This window comes from Lynx canadensis, chromosome B3, assembly GCF_007474595.2.
Source record: "Lynx canadensis isolate LIC74 chromosome B3, mLynCan4.pri.v2, whole genome shotgun sequence".
In the NCBI taxonomy this organism is placed as follows: domain Eukaryota; kingdom Metazoa; phylum Chordata; class Mammalia; order Carnivora; family Felidae; genus Lynx; species Lynx canadensis.
In genome coordinates this window covers 5,094,799-5,118,513 of record NC_044308.2, presented here as the reverse complement: position 1 = coordinate 5,118,513, position 23,715 = coordinate 5,094,799, and the positions used below count along the sequence as shown (strand labels likewise).

The following is a 23,715-nucleotide window of genomic DNA, read 5'->3' as shown; positions in this document are numbered from 1 at the left end:
GGCAGAGGGAGAGAATCTCAAGCAGGCTCCACGTTCAGCGCAGACCCCGATGTGGGGCTCGATCCCAAGACCTGGGATCATGACCTGAGCCGAAATCAAGAGCTGGGGCGCTCAACCGAGCCACACAGGTGCCCCAGTTTTAATTTGTATTTTTAACTGGGGAGATTAGGTGTTTTCCCCATATTTGTGGGCTACTGTATTTCCTCTGGGAACAGCCTACTCACATCCTTTGTTCATTTTTTTCTACCGACTCTTTTTTTCTTCTTAATGATTTATAGGCACTCTGTATTATTGACATTGTCATATATTTTTTTTTCCTATTTTCTCTGTCATTTGTCTTTTAATTTTGTTTATGTCTCCTTCTGCAGTTTCACACTTTCACAGTGTCCCACGCGTGTCTCTTCCTGCGGCCTCAGTTTTTCATGTCGTGCTCAGAATCTCTCTGAGATGATTCAGCTGCTGCTTCAGACGTTCTGAGAAACAGCGGCCACAAGGCTTGCCGTGGCGGCAAATCATGCTTATTCAAAAGAAAACGTTTATTTTAAAAATAAGAACTGTCACCCCAAGCATTTATTTAAATATTAATAGTTACGGGTAAAAATTACAAATGGTACAACAAAACTAACAGCTTTATGTTCACAGATGGTGAGACGCTGACAAACGAGAAAGGAGATCTATGTACATGGAGATTTGGTTGTTATGAAAATGCATACGAAGGCTTAAGAAACGGTCTATTTATAGGCTTTGGTGGAGCCATAATCCCCAATTTTCTACTGGCTCCTGGTGCTGCTTGGGGACCAGGCAAAGGCGAACGGGGTCCAAATATGTTGGAGGATTTACTTTTAGCAGATATCCTTCTGCACGTGGTGGACCCCCTAAAATGTGACAAAGAAAAGAAAACGAAAATGTTAAATAAAACCAAAAGCGAACAGTCTTCTTGCTCTTAACCTGTGCGGACCTATATAATCAGTCCATGATTTTCCTTGGTCTTCCGTGTCTGTGCATTTGCTGCCCGCAGGGGCCCCTGTAAGGAAGTTTCTGTTACAGTTCGAGGAATGAAGGATTACTGCCCTTCACACACTTTTGCCTTGAATTTGTCTTAGACGTTTCTTAATTCTGTGACTTGAGATGGACAGACCTCCTGTGCCTGCCCCCACCCACCCCTTTCACCGCTGATCGTCAAACCTTCCCTCTGGACGACACGGCCCAGATCCATATTCCTTAATCTATTCTGACCAAGTGAAGGAAGCGAGAATACTTCGGCTTAAGGTCCCAAATGCCCGGACAACAGACACTCTGGAATGACTGTGACTGCCCAGAAAGGTAGCTGCGTGGGCGAGTGCCTGCCTGCAGGGCTGTGACCAGAGCACAGAGGGGCCTCCTCCCGGCCGGACCCGCAAGGGGGAGGCTGCAGATGTGGCTCCCCGGGGAGGCGCTTGGGTCTGCGTGCGTGTCAGGGCCACGTCACCGGCAGCCGGCTCTCTAGCCCACTCTCACCTCCTGCTTGCTGCCTTTCGAACCAGGCAGGAGCCCTGCCCCAGCTGATTACAGAGTCCTTCCTGCACCTCACTTCCCTCACTGACCCGAAGATACCAGCTTTTCTTTTTCTCCCCACAAAGAAACCAAAGGAAAGGGTCAGGGAGCCAGCATTCTACTAGGATAACAGCAGAAGCCTCTCCCTGTGCGGGCATTTTCCATGGCTTGTAACCACGCTGAATCCATGCCCAGAGGTAATTCCATGGCATCGGGGTATCCAAGTGGCCTCCTATCTCTGAATTTGGGGGCCAGGGTCTAAGGACATTCTGGTAGGGCTGGGTGAAGAGTGGTTTTTCCACATTTTTAAACTCTTGCTGGAGGGCAGTTTTACTGCAGAACTGGCAAAGATCTGCTCCACCGGTAGAGAAGCAGCCTTAAATTTCCCTACGCTGATTTCCTGCTGAGAAATTAAGCCCTGAGCGAAAACCTGCTGTTTATGTTGATTTACAGAATGAATCTGCCAACAGCAGTTTCCATTTCACCCGGGCCATCCATTTTACTCCCACTCAGAGGGCCCGGAACACAACCGGTTCATTGTGTGTTATTCTGGAGATGTAAAACTCTGAGGGCGGGGTGGGGACTTAAGGTCTCTGGCAAAGAGCCACTTGTATTCTGTTGCTGCACAGACTCCCAGCCAGGTGAGCAGACTGGGAAACCATCACAGCAGTTTAGTGCAAACGAGGAGAATGAAGCACACGTTCGAGGCTGCTACAAGGGCAGAAAAAAAAAAAAAAGTTACAAAACTCCGTGGTCTTGGCCAGTAGGGATTAGAAAAGACTCCCATTGTAAACACGCAGGCTAATTAACAACCAGCATCAAAATTGGTACTGGCTTTTGGGTAAGTGTGAGTTTTACGGCTTCTTCTTAGATTAGCTCTAACCCACAGGGCAAAGTGCTTCACTCTTATAAGCAGAACTCGGGAAAACTGGAAAGGGAGCCAAGGGCAACGAACACTGAAATATGGGGTGCTCTGTCCGAACAAGTAAGAATGGTCAGATCATAATCATGTGTGAGGGATCTCCGTGGGCGACGTGCAGAAATGAGGGTGCTCGGGGCAGGCGTGGGCCAGCCAGAGTCCAGTCCTACCTGGGACCCGGAGCCCCGGGGCTGGGGAGAGGCTCACGCAAGCCTCCCCCTTGTCATAAACCCCAGGGGTCTAGACCAGATGCCTTTTACATTCTCCTTCTACTCCATGAGCTCCTGAGGAAATGGCTATTTCCCCAAACGGAGGAGTAAATGAGGAAAGTACGAAAATGTCCCCACCAAAGAACATCTGCTGGTCACTTGCGCACTAAAAGCCACAAAATTAAAGTAACATTTACAATGCCTTTAACTTCTGTACCCTGGCAGAAGGATTAGCATGTACAAGATGCTTGTTTATGGACTTAACAGGAAAATGACAATTTGGTAACATTTGCCTTCCTTCTTCTTCCCCCAGCCCAGTTTTGTTTTTTATTACCCAGAAGGAAAGGAGGTAGAAAAACTGCAAAGAAAAACACAACAGCTTGTAAAAGTTTACTGAGGACTTGTTCCCTCTTTTCTGTAAGCCCTTTGTGTTAGAACGTGCAGGTAGCTGGGGGCCGGGTTCTCCAGACTGATGGGAAGGTCACGGTCCCGCCAGACCTTACTTACCCACAAGGCAAAGGCAGAGGCTGTCAGAAGAAGGCGCTGTCAGGACCAGTGCTATTACCAAGAATAAGGACACTGCACAGATCGTCACCCAGGACCCGACTCCCTGCTGGCGTGCAGACAGCGCCCCAAAGTCACCGCATCCCAGCCCAGGGGCCAGGCAAGTGTGGGGGAGGGGAGACACAGCCCTTAGAGGCCTGGCTTACATGACCTTTGGGTTCACCTGCTGTGGCCTCTTCTCTGCTACCCTGCAAAGGTGGGGAGATTGGCTCTCCCCAGGTATAACCGAACTGGGAGCGTGGAGGACTGCCAGGTGGAGGCCCGCACGTTCTGTAGCAGTAAAAGTGGCATAGCAGGTACTGATGGTCATAAAAAACAAAACCCTTTGTTTACTCAGCCAGTATATGATTTATAATATTTTAGGTGGAAAAGTCCCTTAAGAAGAGCACTGATAAAAACCTCCCCCCCCCGCCAGGGTAACGTCAAAACGGGAGATGTTCATGCAGACTAGAAAACCGAGGCGATAATCAATTTAGGAGTAGAGATTAAAAAAAATCTGAAACAAATGTTTCTGTTTTGGCTCAAACCTTAATCATCACCCCATTAACTGGAGAGGCGACGTTTAACGACAGTCTGTTTTAATAAGAGCTTCAAAGCGAACCGGGGCCGCTCCGCTTCTGGCCGCTCCTCCCTGACCCGCCACCCCACAGACCGCAACGCAGGACGGACGTACCCTTTCGTCTTGGAGCCACCGAAACCAGTCTTCCTCCTCTTAGACCTCTGGGAGGCTGGCATCCTCTTCCTCTTTCTTTCATTTCTGGTTTTATTTGCAAAGTAGTGAGAAGATACGGGCATTTCCTCATCGGACTCCACAGGGGCATTTCTTCTGGTGCCTCTGCTGCTGCCCGGACTCACCCGGGGGGAACCGTCATCGGCTGCAAGCAGACAAGGCAGACGTTTACACGCGACGCTGTGCTGGCCCGGGTGCGCTGATGGTCCCTGTGGACACAACACAGGGGTGCGGTCTGGCGGACACCCAGCTGCTTCCCGGGTGTCCTCCTGCCACACGGGTTCAACAATTCTGCAAGAACTGAACATTTCTCTTTCATGTCACAGAGCCCCAAAGTCCTCAGTGGAAGTTTACTTTTAAAGCAAAAAGATCAGAATTCATTAAAAAAGCTTGAGATACCTTTTTTTTTTTTTTTTAAAGTAAACTCTACGCCCAATGTGGGACTTGAACTCACAACCCTGAGATCAAGGGTCACTTGCTCTACTGACTGAGCCAGCCGGGAGCCCCAGAAGTTTGTGACGCTCCTGAACTTAACTAGAGACGTCAGGTCTAGCTCATACTCTGTTGTGTATGGCCTTCGTCCCTGTGATCCTTCGGGCAGCTAATCCCGTTAAGCTCTTCGAAAAGTAGGGAGTGCTACATAAGACCAATTTGCCATTTTACACGTGCTGGAAAAAGCGCCCAATGGAAGAGAAACATAACCAACTATGTTCTGCACCTCATCTCTGAACGGTTACTTAGTGAACGAGTGTCAGAAAACCCTGGGCCCCATTTATATTCTTTAAAGTCACAAACCACTTCTTTACGTTATAGTTGTAAACATTTCATATACTATGCGGGAAATGGGTCTGCATGAAAGCACCAGTTTGCAAAAAAGGTGGCTATTTCCACAAGCACTGGCATCCTAAGGCGCCTAAAAAGCATAAAACCTCTCTGTAGGTCAACAGGGATCCCAGCTACATTTCCTTTCCTTTCCTTCCCCTTCCTTCCTCTTCCTCTCTCCCTTTCCCTTTCTCCTTTCCTCCCTCCCTTTCTTCCTCTTTCTTTCAGTTTTAACTAGGCCCCATGCCCAATGTGAGGCTTGACTGAATTCACGACCCTGAGGTTAAGAGTCTGAGGTTAAGAGTCACAGCCTCTACCGACTGAGCCCGCCAGGTGCCCCCCAGCTCCATTTTCTGAAGGAAGGTATTTCCTGGCCACTCCAGCCACCCTCCTGCCTGGCAGGAAGGGCCCTAATCCCCGGGCCTCCTCATCCGTCCAACACTGGTTCACACGGGGAGGCAGCGAGGCTCTGGTAAAGCTGTCGTCCCGTCATCCTAGCTGTGGGACTTGGACATAAAAAGGCTGTGAAATGGGCGTAGTTCTGAGGATTGAATGATACAAAACAGGCAAAGCTCTTGGCACAGCGTCTGTCCCTCAGTAAGTGGGAGCGATCGTCACCACACTGTGGGCTGTTTCCACAGAGCAGCCCGTCTTATGTGGGCAAGAATCCCCTTCCAGACAAGTTACTACACTAAACAAATGTTAAGTTCCTACCAATATTCAAAGCAAGGCTCTTAATGGAATAATTACCATGCAGAGGAATTTTTTAAAAATCCCACTTTTCAGCATTTTGTTAATGGATAAAAAGCGAATGAGGAGAGACAGAACTTGAAACACAGGCTCACTCATTTCTCATCCTGCTAATCTTTTCCATTAGCCATGAGAAGAACCCCCAGCCATTTGTTACAGAAACAGGAAAAACACTGAACTTGGCTTGTCTTTTGTGTCTCACTGCATGGCAATATGCTGGAAGAGGGCAGAGGAACTGGCATCTCCTATAACAAACCCTTCCTCGTGCCGATCTTCTCCTAGTTAATCCTGTCTGGTAGCTCAGTGATGAGGTTCACAAGGAGAGGGGCGACGTGACAGGCCACATCCTCGGGATCGTCTGCTAACAACAAGCTCGCTTGGGCAGATTCTTTCCAGTAACGATGAGATTATCTAGCATTCCAATTACACGTTCATTTTGCCCCAACATTTAAACTCCTGAATTTTATCTTTCCACGTGTTTGTCAGATAACGTGTGCCTTCCGCAGATAAGGAAACCAAGCACAACGAGGTTATTGTGGCCTGCCAGGGATAGCAGAGTGCGATGGTGGCAGATTTGGATTTCCTTGGGCTCTTGCCTTTAATAGAACAGGAACTCCTGGGCCCAAAGGTCCTCCTCTGGGCCCTATTCCCAGGCCCAAGGACTGGCACTCCCCGGGGGGCTCACCAGTGTCCCCTAAGAGGTGCCTGGCACATCACAAACACCGGGGGCTGCTCTGGGCACTTGAGTGTCAGTGTGACAGGGTGTAGGAGGCACTGACACAACCCAGAAACCACAAAATTCTAATTCAGTGACATGCGGTGCTTCACGTTAAAACAGGCTTTTAGAAAACACGTATTTATTTATTTAAAAAAAAAAATTTTTTTTTCAACGTTTATTTATTTTTTTGGGACAGAGAGAGACAGAGCACGAACGGGGGAGGGGCAGAGAGAGAGGGAGACACAGAATCGGAAACAGGCTCCAGGCTCTGAGCCATCAGCCCAGAGCCCGACGCGGGGCTCGAACTCCCGGACCGCGAGATCGTGACCTGGCTGAAGTCGGACGCTTAACCGACTGCGCCACCCAGGCGCCCCAGAAAACACGTATTTAGCTGCATACTGCACCTGGCAATGTCCACTCCGAGTATTTCTGCAATATTGGAATCACTTCTGCGCCGTATTTTTCCAGTTTGTCTTCAGTAACGCCATCAATTTGAAGCAAAACCTCAGGATCGGAAGATAAAGATTCTGTGCATGGGCATAAAATTAGGAATTTAAATGACCACCCATGGAAAAGCCACTGAATTTGTGCTCATTCGCTCATTCAGCGCATGTCTGTCAAGTGCCAGCTAACTGCAGGGCACCAGGCACCCGGGCCAATTTTCTGAAAGGCAGTTAGTGCCAACAGAGGCGGCAGACAGGTCCAGAGGACAGGAGCCCATCATGCAATTCCAGCAGCAAAGGTGCATGAATCTGGGCAGACGGTGGGGGACAGCACAGGACACGGGGCGGGGGAAACGGGAGGTGGGCACCTGTGCAGCAGGTCTCAGAGCTGAAGCACACTTTGCTGTCGTCCACTGTTCTCACAACAAAGACTTGTCTAGCTGCAACACTGATGCTCCCTGTTTCGGAGGACGCCCACATTTCCATTTCCGGCTCTGACTTCTCCCCTGCACTTTAGACACGCATATCCAACCCGAGGCCGTCACTGAATTCTTACTCCATCCCCAACCCAAACCCGTTCTTCCTCCAGTCCGTCCGCAGGTGGGGTGAAGCAAGTATTTGGACTGGAACGAGCGGGCCATTAAGAGTCCTCTGCAGACAGATGGCACATCAGCCTTGTAGCTGGACAAGCCCGTCATTTTAAAGATCGCTCTGGCTGCTGCATGGAAAATGAACTGTGGGGGAAAGAGTGGAACCTGGGAGCCTGGAGGGAGCCACCGCAGGGGCAGGCAAGGGCGCAGGGAGCCACAGTGTGGCGGTGCACTCGGACGGAAGAGGGGGATCCAGGGACGCTGCAGAGGCTAGGTCTGCAGGATTTATAGATGCACGGGGCTAGGGAAGGGAGGAGGAGATCATTCCTACTATTCAACTTGAGCAAAGGAAAGAAAGGGCAGATCTCAAATCTGTGATTTTCACATCATTCCTATGTCGAGAGGAGAAGGGACAGACCAGCAGGATCACGGAGGGTTAACAGAAGACGAGGTTGGACCGGCAAGCAGAAAAGCAGACCCTTGAAAGAATCTGTACCTTTTCTAGAAAGATGTTGGAGTTATCGGCCGACTTTGTGGAAGATTAAAATGTGCAGAATGTTCACCTCTGGAGTTAAGGAGGCCAGGGAGGAAACTACGCTAAGAGTCTACCAACAAAATGCTGTATTCCATCAACTCTGAGACACACACTTTTCCACGCTGTGGCGTTCCTGAGGTCAAGGTGCAGCTTACAAGTGCTGACGGCCAGATGCCTACTGCCGCCTGCACACGTGAGGCCTGGTCATGGCTGTCCGGGCTGTCAGCATGTGCGCAGTTCACCTGCCCCACGAGATGTCCACCAGAGAGCACAGGACAAGTGACTGTGGATGCAGAGAAGCTCCGGGTAACGGGGAACAGATTTGCCACTAATAAAACAAGTATCTGTCTTTGAGGAAATGGCCACGATTCTGTACCTTCTTGCAAGCAACAGCCAAGCGCTTCGCGTGCCCTACAGAAGGGCCCCCAGAGCAGACAGAGCACGGTCACATTCGTGCTTCTGAGATGTGCCTCCGCCCGCTGATGCTCTCTGGCATCATCAGGGAAACGCCACCATCAAATCAGCGTGGGTGACACGGGTTTTGATTAAAATACTGGTGAAAAGAGTGGACCATGCTAAAAAAGACCGCGTCACTAACATTCTCAATGACACGAGGGCAAACGAAAGACATGGACGACTGAGTCAGAAACTGATTCCGAAGAGTCAGGCTTTGAATATGAACTTTTACAAGTACCGAAATCAACTTGCTTTGATTCTATGCATTTTTCATATATGCAGAGAATTGTATAATGATAAAAATCTATATGTAAATAAGTAAAAAACAATTCTTTCAATAAAAGCACTGTGTCACCACTTAATTAGCACATTTTTTTCTTCCTTAATTGTCTATAAAATAGCAGTGTCTTAACATAGACAGTGGCTCAGAGTTGATGAAATGCTGTCATGACCTACAGTGGCAGGAACAGGAATGGAAATGAGAGAAGGTGTTGATCATGGGATTTTATGAAGGAAGCGTCCAGAAGGTAATGTACACTCATCAGTCAACTATGTGGACGCCTAATTTTACAGGAGCAATCCTATTAGGATCTGAAGCTATGAAAATAACTCAGGTCAGCACGTTTTTTTCAACTAAAGACCAGCAGTGTGCTAGGGCCAGGTTCAAAGAAGCATAAAACATAATGTCTTTTCATAAGGAACTTAGCTCCTCATGGCAAAGGCATTTGTACATAACATGGCCAAACATCATAAAGTGGGCAGATAATGGACACACAATCAACGAGTGACAGCTGGTGGTAGAGATTATAAATATCCACATCCTAACGTCTGGCATTAGAGGAAAAAGTATAAAATTAAAATTATACTGTATGTCTGAATAACAAAGTATTATATGTACCTTAAAGGCTGTATTTCATCTTACATTTGTTTTTCTGAGCTTTCAATTTATTTATTTATTTATCTATTTATCTATTTATTTACCCTTAGTCTGATCTCTATTATTTAGAGTCTCTCTCTTTTTTTCAATATGTGAAATTTATTATCAAATTGGTTTCCATACCTGAGCTTTCAATTTAGAGATTAAATAATGAAAATAAACGGAGCTATATCAGTGCACTTAAAAAGTTCCATAGCAGGATTAACTTTTGGCTTATTAATTTACGCCACATAACAGAAGACTCACACATACCCACCTGCAAGCTTCTTGAGAGTGACAGTATTAAAAATATTAAAGTAATGGACGCCAAAAACTTTTCCCAGAGATTTGCAGACTTCCGTCAGTTCTCCAAGACATTTCTTAACTATCTCTTCCCTCTGAGACATCTTTGCCACCAAAGCTTTCTGCTTCTTCACACTGCTGGAGTTTTCCGTTTCCATAAAGTCTACCTTTGTGAGAAGGAAAGTGATCATAGGAGTGGGGACACGTGCGCTTGTATCCAACATTTATTTATTTTTTGGGACAGAGAGAGACAGAGCATGAACGGGGGAGGGGCAGAGAGAGAGGGAGACACAGAATCGGAAGCAGGCTCCAGGCTCTGAGCCATCAGCCCAGAGCCTGACGCGGGGCTCGAACTCACGGACCGCGAGATCGTGACCTGGCTGAAGTCGGACGCTTAACCGACTGCGCCACCCAGGCGCCCCACGTGCGCTTGTATCCAAATATAGGCTTCGTTTAATCCTTAACTGCATTTTTTGGCTTTTGGTTTTTTGTATTTTGGTTATGCCAAGTAGATACTGGAGGCCCCTTGGGAACAGGGGCTGAGCACTTCTCCTCTGTCCATCTCCAGTACCTAGCACAGAATGGCTTCTTAGTAAATGTTTACCTAACGAATACAGGATGATTCAGAGATCGGACAACCCATCGAATTCACTTTGACAGGTACTACATTACTTGGGTTCAATTTTAAGATCTCTTTCCAAGTTAAGAGGAACAGAATACGTTCACATAGGACAGCATATAGAAATTTAGTATCCATAAGCTTTGGAAAAGATCTTTTAATTTGCGGCAATATATTTTCTGCCCACTCACTGTAAGGTAATAAAGTAAAATAAACATTTAAAATACCATACCTTTAAATGCCCATTTAGTACAGTTTCGGCTTTATTTCCTGGCACCATATAGGCAATTGGTTGGTCATTGGCATTGATATATAAGTCTTCATCCAAAATCTTGTCAAGTATCAACTTTTTAAAAAGTCTTTCGGCATTGTGTCGTGAATAAGTAGATCCCTTTCCAAATATCCCCGACTGAATTTTTGCACTCTTACTCCCTGGTAAGGAAGGCCCGAGAAGGTAGATTAGTAAATATAGGTACGTCAGAAGCCTCCAGTAGGAGAGGCTGAAAAAGTCATTTATGTGACAGTCTGGATAAATGAGGTAGGTAATCTCTTCCACAGGAAAACCCATGGCACAAAGAGACACCCGTTTCCATAAAATGGGAATATTTGAGTAGAACTCTAAAATTTCAATGGTTGTATGTACTTTTCCTCATCTTTTTATGATCTGCATTGGCCGAAACCAGCAGCAAAATAAAGCTTATCGTTTTAGGCTGTGGCATTTATAGCTTATAACATTACATTAGAGCAAAGAAATCAGAGAGAGTTTATATAAACTTTAAGCACTTTGTATCACTGTGCTACATCAGGATAACTGTGCATTACTGATCCAGTTACAAAAAAATGTGGACAATCATTTTTATAAATACTATCTCTGGTCCTGTCCTGAAAGCACTTCTCACTTACAATCCCAGTATTTAAGTCTCTATTTTTTGTGACCCTCACAGAGGAAGCCTTCCCAAACTGTAAAACAAAAGCACAGCAGGGCACGAGACTACACCCTTCCCTCCTCCTCCTTCTGGCTGAGAGCACCGCACTGGGCTGGGTCCTGGGTTTCGAATCCAATCTGCTGTAATTATTAATGTCTTCATTGTAAACACAACTTTATTATAACAATCTACTTAAGAAGTCTTGTGACACTGATTATAACCAGAATTAACAGTTACTTTGTAAAGCTTTAGCTCTACTTTAAGAGTTTCAAATAATTACATTGTAAATGTCAGATGGCTTCTGGTCATATATACTCAATGATTCAAGTTTTTCTTTCTTCAGGTGATTTTGTATCCCTGAAATGTCGCACTGCAGATCAGACCACCGCTCTGCTATCAGTGGGCTGGGTGACATGGGCCAGCCCTAGTGCTGGGGATAGCTAAGAAGCAGGAAAAATAAGTAAGCTTTGAAAGGGGGGAAGGGAGGAAAGCACCTGGCTCAGTTGGAAAAGCATGTGACTCTTGATCTCAGGGTTGTGAGTTTGAGCCCCACACCAGGTGTAGAGGTTATTAAAAAAATAAATAAATTTAAAGAAAAAAAAAAGAAAGCAAAGTGAAACACAACTTTCTTAATAACATGTAAGAGCTAATGAGAAATTGAGTATGTCAGAAAAATGTTTGATTTAGTAATCTAGGAATTTACATGGAAGGTGCAGAGATATAGCTGAAGCTGTATTTAAAACACCATTTACTGCATCCTTAAGTACAACAGAAAAAGATGTCCTTAAATAAGACTACTTAAAAAAATACATTTTATCAATATGACAACATATATATTACTAAAAACTACTTTAAAAGAAAAATTAAGAAATGCTTATATATCTGATACAGAAGTGACAAATTATATGTACAGTATGATAAGTGGTTGTACACAAACATGTTAAAATATTAGCAGTTTGGGGGCACCTGGGTGGCTCAGTCGTTTAAGCATCTGACTTTGGCTCAGGACATGATCTTGTGGGTCTGTCAGTTCGAAACCCGAGACAGGTTCTGTGCTGACAGCTCAGAGCCCTGAGCCTGCTTCAGGTTCTGTCTCCCTCTCTCTGCCCCTCCCCGGCTTGCACTCTGTTTCTGTCTCTCTCAAAAATAAATAAACATTAAAAAAATCAATTATTTTATCTGCAACTCCTTGTTCTTCCTGACCCACCGAAAGAGGCCCAAACTAGAAGGCAAGAATCCACAAAGGGAAGATCAGCCTGAAAAGCAGCTTTGGTCCTGAGGAACAAGCACGTTCAGAAGGAACAAATGAGGAAATGAGAAAACCACCTTCCTATAGGCTAGTAATGTCTTCCGGTCTTCCTTCCTCCCTTCCTTCCTCTCTTCCTTCCTCCCTCCCTCCCTCCCTCCCTCCCTCCCTTCCTTTCCTCCCTCCCTCCCTTCTTTCCTTCCTTCCTTTCCTTCCTCCCTCCCTTTCTGGCATGTATGCACACTCGTGAGTCAGTGAGGGGCAGAGGGAGAGGGAGGGAGAGAATCCCAAGCAGGCTCCCTGCTGTCAGCAGCACAGAGCCCGAGGTGGGGCCCGATTCCACAAACCGCAAGATCGTGACCTGAGCCGAGATGGAGCTGGACGCTAAACTCGCTGAGCCACCCAGGCGCCCCTCAGCTATTAATGCTTTAAAAAATAAATACACCTATTAATTGCTTTATCTGGTTTTTGAATTAAAGTAAGGCACACATGTGGGAAAAATAAAGTATAGTACAGAAAGGTTTAGAATGAAGACCAGCATTCCTCTGTCCCACCCTCTTCTCTTCTGGAAGGCAATCATGTTTTGTGTTGTTCTTTTTTTTCTTTCCTTTTCCTCTCCTCTCCTCTCCTCTCCTCTCCTCTCCTCTCCTCTCCTCTCCTCTCCTCTCCTCTCCTCTCCTCTCCTCTCCTCCCCTCCCCTCCCCTCCCCTCCCCTCCCCTCCCCCCTCTCTCTCTCTCTCTCTTTCTCTCTCTCTCTTTCTAGTAATCTCTACCCCCAGTGTGGGGCTTGAACTCACAACCCCGATTTGGAGCTCTTTGGACTGAGCCACCCAGGCGCCCCAGGCAGTCATGTTTTAAGTAGCTTTTGCTTTTAGCTCTTCTGGTGGCAACCTCCACAGGCAACCCTCACTCTTGCTGTCATCCCACCAGCCAGAGCCACTGCCTGACAATTTAGCTGCTGACCCCCACTGTGAAAGATAAAGCTTTATCTCATTTTTACCTCTCACTTTCTCTTGCCCCAGATTTGGCTAGTTATACATTAATATTGGTTCATGTATTGATTATTTTCTAACTTTATTTATTAAAAAACATTTTTTTGGGGCGCCTGGGTGGCGCAGTCGGTTAAGCGTCCGACTTCAGCCAGGTCACGATCTCGCGGTCCGTGAGTTCGAGCCCCGCATCAGGCTCTGGGCTGATGGCTCAGAGCCTGGAGCCTGTTTCCGATTCTGTGTCTCCCTCTCTCTCTGCCCCTCCCCCGTTCATGCTCTGTCTCTCTCTGTCCCAAAAATAAATAAAAACGTTGAAAAAAAAAATTTAAAAAAAACATTTTTTTAATGTTTTTTTTATTTTTGAGACAGGGAGAGGCAGAGCATGAACGGAGGAGGGGTAGAGGGAGAGGGAGACCCAGAATCCGAAGCAGGTTCCAGGTTCTGAGCTGTTGGCACAGAGCCCAACGCGGGGCTCGAACTCACAGACTGAGATCGTGACCTGAGTCAAAGTCGGACTCTGCTCAACCGAATGAGCCAGCTAGGCGCCCCTATTTTCTAACTTTAGATAGAACTTCTGGCTACTCCCTCTACCTTCTACCTCGGAGGTTATTAATACCTCGAGTATTCCAAGTACTTTCTTTTATTTACTGTACTTACATTTTTATATCATCAAGATTAACATCCTGTCCTGCGCCCCACACGTTGAAGTCTGTACATTGCCTCTAACCGTTGTAGGTTGTCAGCAAAGTTTCCGTCCCTACTAAGAAAGTCCTGACTCCTGCGTAACCCTCCGGAGAATGTTTACTGCATCCAGACAAATGGATCATTTTTTTGCTACATTTTATCGATGACTCAAAATCGTGTGACAATTTCCTTTGTTTTATATTTGACCTTGGCTCTCTTTCCATAATCTTTCCCATGGAATTTCTAAGTGCCTTTCTCTTTCTGTTGAGAAATAATATACGTCCTTCACTGTTCTCAAAAATTTTCATTTCTTATTCCTTCTCTACACTGCTTGGGACCTGTTTTTCTTGACTTCCTGTTACAATCTGCACAGACAGTTCATTGGACCTGCTTCACAGCTGTGGATCTGGGCTTTCTTCCCCCCAGACCCATGGGTCAGCTTCCCTGTTTACGGTATCACTTCTTTGCCTTCTAGTCTCTAGGGTTGCTGATATTAATCTGATGCCAGTTTGGCTTTGGTTTCTTTCTTTCCAGAATATGCCACTGTGGCATATTCCAGAAGGGGTCCAGAATATGCCACTGTGGCATAAAAATTACCTTGAGCAGAAGGCATCTGAGTTCCTGAAATCTCTTATCTGTAAAAAGCAGAGACCTCCCCCCAAAACTCCAATGTCATAAATTCTCTCCCTGAGAGTAACCAGAGAAGACCGGTTTTTATCACTGGAGATGAGAAGCCTCCATACCACTCCTAAACATTGTCACAAAACTATCTTATCTCCTTCTCTTCTATTCTAAGGGCCCATTCATCTTTCCAAAAACACCCCCAACATTTGTTTTCCTTTAAGTGTCCTTTCCCCTCTTCCCCTTCCCCTATTAAGATGGTATATAAGCTCCAATTTTTAAAAAATGATTATATATTTCTGAGAGAGAGAGAGAGCGTGAAAGCAGGGGAAGGGCAGAGAGAGGGGGACAGAGGATCTGAAGTGGGATCCAGGCTGACTGCTGACAGCAGTGAGCCTGATGTGGGGCTCGAACTCACAAACCCTGAGATGGTGACCTGAGCCAAAGTCAGATGCTCAACCAACTGAGCCACCCAGGCACCCCTAAGCCCCAATTTTAATAGGCCCTTTGAGTCACATTTTGATCAAATCTGTCTTTTGTCAGTTTAATTCACAGGCCCCCAAACATTAAATCTAACAGGGTGGAGGAAAAGTTTTTCTTCCCCAACATCACTTTATTCTTGGTATTCTTTTTATCCTTTTTTTTTTTTTTTTTTTAATAAGATTTGTTTTATTTTTAGAGGGTAAGTAAGCTGGGGAGAGAGGGCTAGAGGGAGGGAAAGAGAGAGAGGGAGAGGGAGAGGAGACAGAAGAGAGGGAGAGACAGAGAATCCCAAGCAGGCCCCATACACAGCGTAGAGTCCAATGCTGGACTCGATCCCATGACCCTAGGATCCTAATCTGAGCTGAAATCAAGAGTCAGATGCTCAACCGATTAAGCTACTCAGGTGCCCCATACTCTTGGTATCCTTAAATCTCATAAAGCATCTCCTTTGGCATTCGGTGGACATTTTAATCTGAAAGCTTTTTACTCTTTCATTCAGGGAAATTTGATAATTCCTTCTAATTCTATTTCAAAAATTTTGTCAGACTTCACATCTCCTAAGAAGTGATCTATATTTTTTCTCATGTTTTCCATGTATCTTTTTGCTCAAGTCTTAAAAGATTTTCTTCACTTTACCTTCCAACATTTCCACTAAATTTACTATGTCAATCACTTAGAATTTTTAACAGCTCTTTCTCATTCTCTGTTTCTTTCCCATAACATTTTATTATTACTTAAGTCTTTGTGAAGAAACTAAATTATGAGTTTGCTCTCCCTTCTCCCTAAAGCTACTACTTATTTTGTAAATTGTCTCTATACTCAGGGTCAAACACTTACTTGGTTTCTCCTTTGACTGTCCAGTTGTAGTTAACCTTCAGGGATCAGGTTAAACTTCTGAAGTGGTTTGCCCCCTGCTATTTTGCATCTATTTCCCCCTAAATCCCTCCAGTGAACAGAGATATCCAGTTTGCAGGTTTGCTTTAGGCTGGGTGGTCCCCAAATGCCGCTTGGGGGCTCTGGCCCCTAACTCAGCTGCCTTTCTATTCCTCGGGCACTTGATTTTTGTTTTGGAATCAATTCCAGGCTGGCATTTGATGGAGTTCTTTCGTGGGCCGACTTTAACTGCCCCCTCCTGTTTGTGGCTCCTCTGTTTACACTCCCACCCCCGGGACCTGGAGACTCAGTCTGAGGCCTCCTGACAATGGGAGTTCTGCCTGGTTGAGAGCCCTCCTCATCTAAGACTCTCTCCTTCATTAATTTTGCACGGTGGCTTATTGTATTTCATTCCGCTCGTCAACATGCTTCCATTCGTTCCCTAAAAGATTTGAAAAATCTTGAATCTGATGATGGGCTCTCTCTGGTTACCGATGCCCTTGTGAATCAAATCCCCATTTTATTTCCACACTATTATTTTGACAGGGCCTCAAAACAAACAAAAAAAAGAAGACAGATACTTCTGCCCAGGCTGCCGTCCGGAAATGGAAGTCACTCAACAGGCGACTCTCCAAGCAAGTTATACTCCATTCATTCAGATGAGGTTGTATATGCGTTAATATTTTCTTTGTATCTATTTTTATTATTCCTATTGTTTTTATTGGTGTATCGTTGACATACAACGTTATATCAATTTTGGGGATACAACATAGTGATTCAACAACTATACATGTTATGCTCCGCCCGCCATGACACCGACTGACACCACACGACGTTTTTACAACAGTATCGCCTACATTTCCTGTGCTGTGCTTCTAGTTCCCGTGACATCTGCATTTTCTAACTGTAAGTTTGTACCTCTTAATCCCCTGTACCCACTTTGCCCTATTACTTGCTTCTCTGAATGTGAAAACCTCACCTTAGTAACATATAAATTCTACACAAATAATTGTTATCATTCATAAAAGCTGATTTTCTTTTGTTACTCAAGAAGTTTTATTCTGAAATCCTTAAGTTCTACAAGACAAAAGAGATTTTTTTCCACGTACTTGAGATGATTTCTGTAGATGTTCAATTTCAACTGCTGTAACTGCAACTATAAAACAGAGAACTTACCCAAGAAAATGTCGACCAGCATATTCATAGTAAATCTCCCAGAAGGACCTGCAGGGGGTTTGTTTCGTGTTCCTTGTGCTGAACTATGTTCTTGAACAAATCTTACAATATCTTTTACATCATCAGTCACATCTCTTGTCTTACAATCCTATGAATAAAAAGAGATTACTTTCGGTGTAATTAAGATGATAACCTAGACTGCTAGGGTTTAATAGTAACAACGGTAGTCTCACAACAAACCGTTTCCACACCAAAACCAAGACCAAAACCCAAGTTCCAAGTGTTCTTTCTTTTCTAAGTTCTTACACTGACCCTGTGTCTAGAACAATTAGCACTCCACTACGTATGTTTTATTGCTGTGTTACAGACATACCTCTCATCTTTCAATCACCCGATAGCATGCTGTGGGTGGGACTGTTGTCTCCTTCTTTTCAAACCCCTCATACCTTCTAGAACAGTGCTCTGGCATTTACTTGGATGGTGACCTCTGATCACTTTTGGGGCTTTGATGGCACAGTCAACCCTTTTAACGGTCTCGTCAGTTTGCTCCCTCCTTCTCCTCACTGGTCTCCCAACGCGGCCTACTTTTTTAAGCCCCCATTACCACAGGACCTGTCTGCTTTCATCTATCCTGGCTCTGTAAACTCACAGTACTAACCACCTGCTGTTCTCAAAAGTGGCATCATGCTCCTGGCCTCCGTCTATGCAGCCCCCTTACCTTCTAACCCTTGTTCATCTGCTGCAGTCTAACAACCTCAAGACAAACAGGTTTCTTGTCTTATTCTAGAAATTGGTGGTGATTCTGAGGCTCTGTCTGGGACCGTCATGAAACAGGGCCCTGTCCTCCCCTCCCACACCATTCCTGCCTTGATTCTTGGTGACTCGGCAGACAGATGATCCCCCACACCTTGGCCTCTGGCATCCTGATCTCCTCTGCCCTAGTGACCCTGTCCTCTGTGAATGCCAGCTGCTCACGTCCATGGTCATGCCCACCACCTTGGCCTCACTAATAACGGCAACCCCTTCATTCTACGACTGCCACCTCATGCCACCTAGTACATTCTGAGCCTAACAATCCACCGGGCCTGCCCATCCACGGGTTCCCATCAGATGATCTCTTGACTCAGCCTGAATTCCACAGCGGTCATTACAATACTACTGGTCCACATAACTTCAACTCCCTGGCCCTTAGGCCACCTCATCACATTCACTGCTTGACACACAGTAGATCCAATTCTTCACCACTCCGTGCCTGTACCTCAGTAGCTGAACTTGGCTGGAGAAACACATGCAACCACGCTGAATGTCCGCGCTTTCAGCAAATGGCCACAGACCTCAGGGGGACCCTGACCGCGGCCAGGTGATCATCATATATCCCCAGTCTATCACTCCTCTGCTCTCTTAGAGCAGGAGCCGGCATACTGTGGCCTACGAGCTGGATGCTGGTTTCTATAAATCAAATTTTACCGGAACATAGCCATGGAAAATCGATGTATTTATTGTTTATGTCTGCTTTGGGGCTAAGAGAGCAGAGCTGGGCACCTGTGACAGAGACCCTGATACCGAGGTGCACAAAGCCTGACAGACTTCCTCTGGCCCTTTAAGATAAAGTCTGCCGAACTGTCCTAGCCGGCCACTTCCCATTCTGCTTGCTCTTCAATCACTCTCTTATCCTGGCCGCTGCCGACCTTGCCTGCTTCTTCACTGAGAAAACTGAAGCAGCCGGAAGAGAGCTTTTGCAGATTCCTTCACAACATCGATCACCGGCGCCAGTCCTGCACGGCCTTCTCTTTCCTCCTGCTATTCCAGATGAACTCTCTAGGTTCCTGCCTAAAGCCAATCTCTCGAGTTGCACATTAGACACCCCCCCCCCCCCCCCGTCTATTCAAGGACACTGCTCCAGCGGTTCTCTCCTCTCTCCTCACGTGTCAACGTTTCATCCTGGACAAGTGCATTCCTATCAGTGCAGCCACGAGCTGCTTCCCCTGCCAGCTGCTGTTTCGTTTCTCTGCTCATCCTTGAAGCACAAGTGGTAAGAGTTCTCTATATTCACCGTCTCCAGTTTTGCCCCCATCTACTGAAACTGGTCAAACAAATGCAAGCCGCCTCGATTCCCGTGGCGCTAAATCCAGTGGCGTCTTCCTGGTCCCTTCCCTGCTTAGCTTAGCAGCAGGGTTTGAGCGGCTCGCACACCCTCCTTTCTGAACCACTTTCTGGGCGTATTTTTGGTTTTCCTCTGACCTTGCTACCTCTCTTTCTTGGTCGCCTTTCCTTGCTCCTCCTCTTCTCCTTAACCTCTTAATGTCCCAGGGCTCAGAGGTTTGGTTTTCTTCTCTTCGGTCTAAACTTAAATCCCGGAAGATTTCATCTGCGCACGTGGCTTCGAATACCACCTATGTGCCCAAATCCCTATGTACCACAAGCCTCCTTCCAGAATTCCTCAATTAACAGACACACCTAACTCAATATACCATAAACCTAACTGATCCATCCTGCCAAATGTCCTGCCCCAAATGTCCTGGCGGGGGTGGGGGGGAGGGTCACACCACGCCTCCAGTTACTCGGCCCTCCATTCGCTGCTCTGGCCTGCCTTTTCCTTTCCCCTTAACTCTTGGCCCTGCTCAGCTACACGGGCTCCCCCACTATCCCCCCAATGCATAGGTATGCCCCCCCGCCCCACCTTGGGTCCAAGAATGCCCACATCCAGGGAACTGCATCTTTGCAATAAGACTTCCGTGGGCCACCTTACCCAATACCACATTGTGCCCCCTACCCGCTACTCCTGACTCCTTATACTCCTGTGTTTGACACGCACTTATGCTTTTGTATTCAGTTTCCCTCTGCTAGAACGTAAGCCCCACAAGGGCAAGGATGCTTATATCCTGTTCAGTGATGCATCCCAAACTCCTAGAACAGCGCATGACACAGAGCAGGCACTCAACAAATATTTGCTAAACGAGAAGTGATTGGCAGCATCTACAGGGGAGGGCTGGGGGCAGGCTGAGGCAGGGGCGGTGGGGGGGTGGGGGATGGCTGCCGATCCACGATTCCACCCCAAGGGAGGGTATATCACCCTCTGCTCTGGCCAGCACTGCAGATCTTTGTAACTACTTTATTCTTCACATGGTATCATGATTATGTGAATCCACGTCTGTCTGTCCCCCTCCAGTCTATGAACTGGCCCACACCATGTTCATCTGTGAATCCCTAGCACCTTGCAGACGTTTTTGTTTTTGTTTTTTTTTTAATTTTTTTAACGTTTATTCATTTTTGAGAGACAGAGACAGAGCATAAGTGAGGGGAGGGGCAGAGAGAGAGGGAGACACAGAATCCCAAGCAGGCTCCAGCCTCCGAGCTGTCAGCACAGAGCCCGACGCGGGGCTGGCTCTCGTGAATCACGAGATCATGACCTGAACCGAAGTTGGACGCTCAACCGACTGAGCCACCCGGGAGCCCACCAACATTTCAAATAATGTGAAAATGCTCTGTTGAGTACAGAGACATTAAAACACAGAATCACCATGATAGGTAAAATAAAGTACCTGATGAATGAATTTAACAACTTCTCACAGTTATTTTTAGGACAGACAATAGCAAACTCATCTAGAAGCTACTGCTATTCATTCTTTATAGGTTTTAAATAACCAATTTATAGGGGCGCCTGGGTGGCGCAGTCGGTTACGCGTCCGACTTCAGCCAGGTCACGATCTCGCGGTCCGTGAGTTCGAGCCCCGCGTCGGGCTCTGGGCTGATGGCTCAGAGCCTGGAGCCTGTTTCCGAGTCTGTGTCTCCCTCTCTCTCTGCCCCTCCCCCGTTCATGCTCTGTCTCTCTCTGTCCCAAAAATAAATAAAAAACGTTGAAAAAAAAAATAACCAATTTATAGAATAACGTAATTGACCTGATTCAAATGCACGGTCCACTAGTTAGTATAACTCTTTTGAAAAGGAGTTCTTCCAATATAAATTGGAATTTGATTTAAATATTCTACCTGTACATGTCAGATCTTTTTGGATTATCTACAGATTAACGATATTTCTAAAATATTCTGTAACCTTTGGCACACATCTATAACCTTAGCATTTTGGACAGGTCCAGTAAACTTTTCATAGGCTTCTAATTTGAAAACTATTCCACAGAATTACTACTAAATGTTTCTATTCCAAATTACTATGGGAAAGAAGCCACCTTCCCCAGTTCAGTCCCCAAGGGCCCACGTATGGTAACCTAACTTGGCTAAATTAAGAAAGAAAAAACAAAGTCCTAGCAATTTCCTGAATTACAAAGAATTTGAAACTTTCTCATTTTACCTTGGTTTTACAGCAATTATCACAAGAAACATCTGGGTATTTCTTACAAAAATCAGGATTAAATCCATTTTCACCAAAGTAAGCCAAAAGCTGTATTCTCCTGCATTCTGTTATATTTTCACAGTAGTGCACCATACTATACAAATTGTTGAAGTGAGTCTCTCTTGTATGATGGTTTCCATCCTTCTCCACTGAAAGAGGTGAAGCACATAGTAAAGACACTTATTAGAGTAGAAAAATAGAAGAAAACACTACAAAAATGTTTAGAATAGATTAATATAATTTTAAATCTTAAATGAAATAAAATTACTAGTAGCCATTATATATCAACATAACATCATTCTATAGTATAATCAACTGAGTATGTTTATCCCTCAAATTTTTAGTTTTATAGGAATAAATGAAGATTGTCATCAAGAGTAGCTGAACAATTTTTTTTAAATCTTCGTTGCTCCCAACAATGAAAATCTGACTGGACTTTACTGTACTTATCAGACACTCATGTACTTGACTGCACGTCCAAAGTCAGCAGAGCATGGAACTATGGCAGCGGGCCGCACGCCTCCCTGGGCATCTGGGATGGAAGCAGTTAAGCCAGTGGCTCCAGAACCGTGCTGAGGAGCCCCGGGGTGCTGCGGTGAGTACTGCAGGGTATTTTCAATGTCAGGGAAACACAGCAGCACCTAACATCTCCTGGCACCACACAAAATGCTAGTCTGCGGGGCCGCCCCAAGTTCATCTCTGTGAAACTGAAGTGTTGGAGGCTGTTGGGATAAAAACAAGTACCTCCAGAAAACCCGTGTGAAACAGGAAGTAAGGGTAGCAGCTTCTAATCTAATTTCAAGGTTTGAGAATGACGCACACATACTTACCATTGGCAAGCAACTGCGGTTAGTTAAGAAAGAAAATAAAATTTGTTTTTCTAGTTTACGAGTACTATTTTTTTCCAAAATGTTGCTAAGTGTTTAAGACTTTAAATGCTTATTAAACTGTTTGGACCTAACTTAATACAGGTTCTGTTTCAAAACACACATGGACACACTGAGTTTAAAAGTTTCATTTTTTCACTAAGAATCGTCTTGTTACATAGAGTGCAAGGGGCGTGGGCTTTGGGGGTCAGGCAGACCTGGGCCCCGACAGGGCGCTGCCGCTTACCGGCTCGCATCTCACGTCCTCGTCCGTGAAATGAGGGGAGAAATGGCAGCACCTGTCAGGCTTGTCGTGCAGCCTGAGCGAAGGGGTATAATCAAGCAGTGAAGGTGGCAGCATACGGCGGGTGCCAAGCGATGCCCTCTGTCAGTATCGCTACCACTGTCCTTCCACTTACCCCCCATCCTACTGCTGCTGCTGCTCATGGGGGCTCCCGGGGGCAAGTTACAAAACCTTAATGAAGCTCCCTTTTCTCATCGGACAAACTCTGCCTTAAAAGCCAGGCACTATGAGCAAAAAAGGTGATACAATATTTGGCACGGTGCCTGGTAAGTGTCACATCCCATATGTAGTATCTCTGGCGGGGTCCGTTCAAAAGCAGTCTCAAAATAGAAAACTTACTTAGAAAATACATTTAACTAGCACAACGTAATAGAAAAACGGGCAAAGGGCATAACAAAACTCTAAATACGTATCCGCTTTGACCTGGCAAGTCTAAGTCTGGAAACGTATCCTATGTACACAAGCGCACAAACGCCCAAAGATACCTGTACAAAAATGCTCGATGTTGCACTGCTGATAACGTGAAAACCAAGAAATAATCTAGGTCTCTATTCAAAGAGGACTGGTTAAGTAGACATGGAATAAACCGTACTAGGGAATTCTAGGTAGTCAAACCACACGTGGCTACATCTTAGCGTAGAATGAAAACAGTAAGGTCACTGTACGTCTACGTAGGACAGGCACATCCCACTCACATTGCAAAATACATGCATTTGGCAGGGGTAAACAGCAAATACAAAATACTGCTTATCTCTGATGGGGGGTGGGTGGGGGGTTGAGATAGGAGAGGGACATACGGGGGGGTTTATTTCTTAACCTGGTGGTACCTGAGCGTTCGTTACTCCTTCCATTCTACCATTCTGCGTGTTTGAAATATGTGTTACATGCAAGGACGCATGCAGAGATTGAATCTGGAAGGACAAAGGAAACCAACAGCTGGGGTTCCTTCCTAGAGTAGAACTGTATACAAGCATGCTTTGGAAATTTTCTGCCTCATGCACGTCCATATACACACGCCTGCATCATTTGAGTTTTACATGACAAGCGTGTAATACTTGTGCAATAAAAGTGAACTGAAGTAAAATTTCCA

At 45.7% G+C, this 23,715-nt stretch overlaps 1 protein-coding gene across 5 annotated transcripts in view; it reads right to left on the bottom strand.

Moving 5' to 3' along the window:
- Window positions 1-258: 258 nt before the first annotated feature.
- Window positions 259-23,715, bottom strand: part of BLM (BLM RecQ like helicase) — an 89,951-nt gene continuing 66,494 nt past the window's right edge. For 3 of the 5 annotated variants that reach the window (XM_030317327.1, XM_030317332.1, XM_030317331.1), the window contains 7 exons: window positions 21,414-21,604; window positions 17,106-17,253; window positions 10,340-10,539; window positions 9,463-9,655; window positions 6,650-6,772; window positions 3,899-4,100; window positions 259-875 (listed from right to left, as the gene is read on the bottom strand). In XM_030317327.1, coding sequence (XP_030173187.1) covers window positions 698-875; window positions 3,899-4,100; window positions 6,650-6,772; window positions 9,463-9,655; window positions 10,340-10,539; window positions 17,106-17,253; window positions 21,414-21,604 — 1,235 coding nt within the window. In that variant the 3' untranslated portion in view covers window positions 259-697. Of the gene's footprint in view, window positions 876-3,898; window positions 4,165-6,649; window positions 6,773-9,462; window positions 9,656-10,339; window positions 10,540-17,105; window positions 17,254-21,413; window positions 21,605-23,715 lie in introns of those variants that run through there. The other 2 variants (XM_030317329.1, XM_030317330.1) reach the window with 2 other exon arrangements.